We start from the raw sequence: 6,484 nt of genomic DNA, 5'->3' as shown, positions 1-6,484 counted from the left end.
ACAACCCTGATAGGATGGGGAGGGGCTGGAGTGGCATGCTGGGCTGCTTCAGCCCCTAATCTAATCACCGGTGTGGGTCATTTCAATTCCGCACACCGGAGTGCGCTGGGGGCGTGGCAGCTCATAAAAGCCTCCATGCTGGTGCTCAGCTAATTGTGAAGTGCTTACTGTCTTGCTGGTGAATAACTCAGGACTGAGAGCTTCTGGCTGCTGAGATGGCATGTGAGCCGGGGAACGGGACAGGGAGATGCCTGAGATGGGCCCTGTGGCAGGGAGAGAGGCATCGCCTTCTTGGAGGGGACACAGGAATTTGGGTCTCTGCCCTGGGGTGACCACCCACCATCTGGGAGATGGCAGAGAAACTCTTTACTTTAAATCCGAAGACCTGAAGTTTTCTGGAACCTCAGAACCACCGACTAGGGTATATATTTAAACCCCGTCCCTTTTTACTAACTTTGCCTTTAGATGTATGATTAGATCCCTGAGAAGTGAGACGGCCTGGGAGCCCTTAGGGCTGTACCCATGGGAGGGCTGATGCCTTCACGGGCAGCTTTGTGCTGGTGGCTCACAGGGCCGCTCTTTTGTTCACTTGAGGGTCTAAACCGATTGACTGAGTCATGGAGACATAAGAGGCCAAGGGCTCAGCATCCTTAACTACAGGGCTCCTCTCCTGTAGGACCACTGGTGGGAGAAGTGGGGATGTCCTGGGGGGAAAGTGAGACCCCTGCAGAGGCTGTGGGCGATCATAGCAAAAGCCCTTGGAAGTTCTCCTGAGACAGAATGACAAGTGGAGGGCTGCCTGCCGAGCCAGGGGCTGTGCTCCACCAACTCTTTATTCTAGACATCAGTGAAGTCTCCAAGAGCTGGAGCTGTGATTTCTCGGTGAGTGCTGAAAAGACTTGAGATTCTGGGAAACAGCAGATGGTAGGAGCAATCACAGCTGGGAAAATCCCATTTTTGCTCTGTTCCTCAGCTTCTTTCCTCTGTGAAACAGGAATCATGAAATTGATAAATACTTGGAGAGGCTGAGCTAACAATGCTTTGTAAGTAAGGGCTGCTGGTGCCCTGTCTTCCTCCCACTGCAGAGGGGCCCTCTTCCGGGAGGGGGGCTCTACTGCCACTTGCTAATGATGGCTTTGGTTCAGGATGCTGACCTGACCCAGGGCTTAGAATGCATCCCTGGCTGCCATGTTGCGATCAGGGCCACTTGGCAGTTGGACAGAGGAGATCCACACACTGGGGCCGCACTCAGCATCCAGGCTTCACTCCTGAAGGGCTGCTTCTTTGAGGCTGACCTTGAGAACCTAGGAGCTATTCCCTGGGCAGGGGAAGCCAAGGCGAACTACGTGGGAAATGAAATGGGAAGTCCCTTGGGTAGCATCCCCCCAACCCGAGTTCCCCACAAGGAGGCATATAGTGGCTTCAGCCCTTGGCCTTTGGATTCTGGAACAAGGGTACTTCTATGGAATCCAGCCTATAACTGTATTCTGATAGAGACTGCTAGAAGAGAACCTCACGCCAAAGACTCAAGATTGGAATCTATCTGCTGATAGCAGGCAGGACTTTTTATTTCATAATACATGGCTTATTTTTCAAAGTGTGCTTAAGTACATTGCTTCATTCTCATCCTCAAAATTCTGTGATATGGGCAGAATAAATACACACAGTCCTGATGTCAAACAGGGTAGGCTGAAGCTCTGAGAGGTCAGTCTCAAGGTCCCCTGGCTTGGTAGTGACAGAGCCAGGAGCAAAGTCAGGTGCTTTCTCCAAGACAGAGGTGGCAAGGGTGGAGACTCCGTGGTGGGGACTTACTGCAAGCCTTTGCCTCCTCTAATAACCAAGGAAGTGAAGAGAGATTTAGGGATCAATTTAGAGGCTAACAGAGCAGATCAAGGCAGAGGAGGCCAGGAACAGGAAGTAGGAAGCAAGGAGAGCAACAGGTGGAGGTTTGCATGGACACTTCCTGTTCACAAACTTCTTCTGCTCCTCATTTCATTAACAGCAGCAGTGGAATTTCATGGACAATTGGCGTTGAGCACTAACTGGGAGGTAATGAGAGGGAGGAGGCAGGTAAAGGCTGTTTGAATTTAAATTCTCTTTCTTCGGGGGGATGGGGGGCAGATTTTTTTTTTAAAGGCAATTTCAGCGCTGGAAGAAGTTCCTAGCAAACAGCAGTCCTCTGTCAGCAGTGTTGGGAGTGATACTTGTCCCTCGGTCCTCTGTGTTCTACCCACCAGCTCCTAGTGGCTGTTCTGAGTGGGGGATGCTGAGGGCCTGGGTGTCTGACCCTTGGCAGACTCAGTCCCTCAGACTTGCAGGAACACACTAGAAATCTGTCCACCATCAGTGGTGAGCTACAATGTGTATCTCTGTAATAGTTACGGCAGAATTACCATGAAAAAAAAAATTCTGTATGGATCTGGGACGAGATGGGAATGAGTTAGAAACAGAAAACAAGATTTCTGTTCTAGGAGTGTGTGACTGATCTGACAAGTGATGCATGCGTGCACGCACACACACACATACAAGGCCATGAAACATCCAAAGAGAGGAGGATGAGATGAGGTACGCCTAAAGTTAGAGGCGAGGGGACAGAGTCATGGGGCGATCAGGTGGGAGAAGGCTAGTGTTTGAGCAACGTCTTCACGCAGGGACATACAGATGGATGAAACGGAAGACTAGAAGTACAGGCTTAGGTGGCAGGAAACCCTTTCCTGAGGAGGCTGGCAGGCAGGCTGGCTTGGCTAGCTTGAAGACTCTGTGATAGAAAACAACAAGAGGGACTTCCCTGGCTGTCCAGTGATTAAGACTCCATGCATCCACTGCAGAGGGCGTGTGTTTGATCCCTAGCTGGGGAACAAAGATTCCACATGCCATGCGCTGTGGCCAAAAAATAATAAAAAAAAAATTTTTTTTTTAAAGAAAGCAATGAGAAATGAAGAAAGTCAAACACTGTGGAAAGCTTGAGTTCTAATCTTAGTCTTCAGGTTATGAGGTCATAGGAAATGGCATAAGATCGGTTCGTCAATCCAGAATTGACTACTGAGGAGAATGAACCAGAAGTTGGTTAGTTACCCAAGGACAAGGTGATCAGGGCTCTTTTATCTAGACAAGTGGCTGTGAACACAGGTGGGAAGCTAAGGGGCCATTGAGACTCTGATGGCTAATTTTAAGTGTCACCTTAGCTGGGCCACAGATTTGTTCAAAGATTATTCTTGATGTTTCTTTGAAGGTATTTCTTAGATGTTTAAAGTCTTAAACAGTAGACTTGGAGTTAAACAGATTAACCTTCTGAATGTGGGTGGGCTTCATCCAGTCACTTGAAAGCCTTATAGAGAAAGACCAACCTTCCCAGAAGCCAAGAGAATCCTGCTAGAAGACCAACTTCGGGCTCCAACTGCAATTCTTATTTGGGTCTCTAGCCTGCCAGAATACCCTCTGGATTATAGACCTGGCAAGTCTCCACAGTCCAGTGAGGGTTATGGGCTGAACTGTGTCTCACTCAGATCCATGTGTTGAAGTCCTAACTCCTAGCACCTCACAAATGGGAATGCATATAGAAAAAAGGGCTTTTAAAGAAGTAGTTAGGATTAAATGAGTTCATTAGGGTGGGCCACTCCAATATGACTAGTGTCCTTAGAAGAAGAGGAAAGTTGGACACACATGTGCACACACAGAAGAAAGACCATATGAGAACCCAGGGAGAAGGCAGCCACCTACAAGCCCAGGAAGAGGCCTCAGAAGACACTAACCCTGTCAACACCTTGACCTTGGACTTCTAGCCTCCAGAAGTGTGAGAAAATCATCTGTTTAAGCCCTCACGGGTCTGTGGTATTTTGCTATGACAGAGCAGACTAAGGCAAGGATAGCGGGTTACAAACTCCTTGAAATTCCCAAGGGCCATGCATTAAGCTTGTCCCCCCAGCTCAGTGCCTCATGCATGGTGTGTGTTTATGAGATGTGCTAGGTCTGGATCCCTTCCAACAGGAACGCACTGCTGAGAAGGCACAGGGGAGATGGACTCACCAGGGAAGGAGGGAACCAGAGCTCCAGGATACAGACATGACTCCAGGATACAGAACTTTGTGTTCTGGTTGAAACAAGGTTCTTCAGGAATCAGGTCAAGTGAAGAATGATCTGAAGTTGACTTATTCTGTATTCTCTGGTATGCCTAACATAATGCCTGGGGCTTCATGGCCACTCAATACAAGTTTCGCTGAATGACTAACTGAATAAGTAACCACGACAGGACTGGGAGATGGAGTGCCCTCTTAACACCTTTTAAAAACCAGTTTAAACATACGCATATGTTTGTATGTGCTTAGAAATTTTCTGAAAGAGGCTGCTAATGGTGGTCCCTTCTGGGGTGTGAACTGGGTAGGAAGGCAGGCTTACTTTTCACTGGATACCTCACACTGTTTATGCATTTTCATCATGAGTGTATTACTCCTGGGTCATCCAATAGCTCATTAGATGATGTGTGTTCTGGGGTAAGTGAAAAGAAGAAACGGGCTGGAGAGCTTTTTAACTCCCCATTGCTCTCCTTCCAATATCCCCCGAAAAAATGTTCAGCCTTTCCCAAGTGCCAGGAGAGCGCATGGATGGGTACTAGCGAACCTGGTCTTCACTAGCCGCTCCACGACACCCAGAGGGAGCACAGGGTGACGGCATAGAGCCCCAGCACAACAAGGTAGCATTGGAAGAGCAGTCGGTCAAAGTGTGCCAAGAGGGCCAGCCACCCAAGCTCCTGTCGGTCCACCTGGTCCTGGGTTTGGAAGTAGCTGCTGATGGATCGAAGCTGGGACCAGACTTCCTTCAGGGTCCCTGATGGGGCCTGGTACTCATCACAGATGGGGGACTCTGCACGAGAGGAAGACACTGTAGTTGAGCCAGGGGACACCATGGCTCCCCCTGCCTTTCCACTGAAGCCAATGGCCTTATCCTTCAAGGAAGGTTGTGGGCAAAAGTGGCTGGTGGGCTGAAAGATTGGGGATTCTCTCCCTGCCCACTGAGGGGAGGCAAGGCTGTGCTGAAGGAACCTCTGAGAACATGGCAACTAGGGGGATGAGTCTAGGTTACATCCTTCTGGGAGATTTTTCTGAGGTAGTAGCCAGCCTGTGTTGATTTAGAGCTTTAGGGCAGGAATGATTCTTCTTTAAATTGAGATATAATTGATATGTATCATTATATTAGTTTCAAGCATACAACATAATGATTCAATATTTGTATATACTGTGAGATGATCACCATGATAAGCCTAGGTCACACCCATCACCTCACACAGTTGCAGATTTTTGTTCTTGTGATGAGAACTTTTGGAATATAGTCTCTTGTTGACTTTCAAGAATACAGTAAAGTTAATGGGAAGTTGCTGTATAACAGGGAGCTCAACCTGGTGCTTGGTGACAACCTAGAGGGGTGGGGTGGGAGGTGGGAGGGAGGTTCAAGAGGGAGGGGACATATGTATACTTATGGCTGATTCACACTGTTGTATGGCAGAAACCAACACAACATTGTAAAGCAATTATTCTCCTTAAAAATAAATAATTAAAAAAACACAGTAAAAATATGGACCACTTCACGACTTTGCATGTCATCCTTGCCCAGGGGCCATACTCACCTTTGGGTCACTCCAGTTTCAGGGTAACTGCTGCCAAAGGGAGCACTGGGGTTACCTGTATACTTCTGCACATTTGGCAACTAGAACCCAAATGTATACAAACTATTTGCACATGTGTGTGTGCGTGCATGTGTGTTTGCAGGCACTCTGCTATTCTGAGGTCGGTGGCTCCAAACTGGTAAATAAAACTAGCTAAGGGGACTGAGGGGCTGATCTCTAGGCTAACATGAGACTTTCCAAAGAGCTAGCCGAAGACTGTCTTGTCTCCAGAGAGTTGATGTAAAATGCAGGGCAGAGGCTAAGAAGCAGATGTTTCCATTTTTTCACACATCGATGCATGGCCTACTGCTCCACCTGTGGGCACTGGGGCTGAGTGATCAAGCAAGACAAAACAGGAACCTCAAGGCTTCTCACAAACCTGTTACCCCAGCAAGCTGGTCCCCAGGATCCATTCGAGGCTGGTCAGTATCTGTGTCCCCTTGAAGACACAGGAGGGTCTGCTCCTGCTGGCTGCATCGCTCATCATAGAGGAATTTGACCAGCAGGATGGACTTAGATAAGCTGAGAACCAAGAAGGCCATGCAGACTGTGAAGAAGACCCCTGAAGGAAGGAGACGGAGGAGGTGGGGTTAGCAGGAGTCTCTGGGCCCCTTGCTTCCCTGTCTGAAAGGCAACATCAGATCTTGGACAGAAGTAATGCCAGACGGGTGCCTGGACTTCCCTGGTGGTCCAGTGGTTAAGAATCCACCTGCCAATGCAGTGGACGTGGGATCCATCCCTGGTTTGGGATGATCCTACATGCCATGAGGCAACTAAGCCCAGCACTGCAGCTACTGAACCCACCAGCCTAGAGCCCATGCTCTG

General features: G+C 48.7%; 1 protein-coding gene and 1 non-coding gene across 5 annotated transcripts in view; both read right to left on the bottom strand.

Annotated features, from left to right (window-relative positions):
- Positions 1-1,534: 1,534 nt before the first annotated feature.
- HTR3B (5-hydroxytryptamine receptor 3B) overlaps positions 1,535-6,484 on the bottom strand; it is an 81,236-nt gene continuing 76,286 nt past the window's right edge. For all 4 annotated transcript variants that reach the window (XM_081544792.1, XM_081544790.1, XM_081544793.1 and 1 more), the window contains 2 exons: positions 6,039-6,221; positions 1,535-4,860 (listed from right to left, as the gene is read on the bottom strand). In XM_081544792.1, the coding sequence (XP_081400918.1) occupies positions 4,628-4,860; positions 6,039-6,221 (416 nt within the window). In that variant the 3' untranslated portion in view covers positions 1,535-4,627. The remainder of the gene's footprint in view (positions 4,861-6,038; positions 6,222-6,484) is intronic.
- Positions 5,563-5,666, bottom strand: LOC145528046 (U6 spliceosomal RNA). The gene has a single exon (XR_014070122.1). It is a non-coding gene; the product is annotated as a U6 spliceosomal RNA (small nuclear RNA).

The sequence above is a fragment of the Giraffa tippelskirchi genome, chromosome 11 (assembly GCF_054371585.1).
Source record: "Giraffa tippelskirchi isolate mGirTip1 chromosome 11, T2T-mGirTip1v1.2.pri, whole genome shotgun sequence".
NCBI lineage: Eukaryota > Metazoa > Chordata > Mammalia > Artiodactyla > Giraffidae > Giraffa > Giraffa tippelskirchi.
The sequence above is the reverse complement of the archived record's forward strand: the minus strand, read 5'-3'. Positions and strand labels throughout refer to the sequence as shown.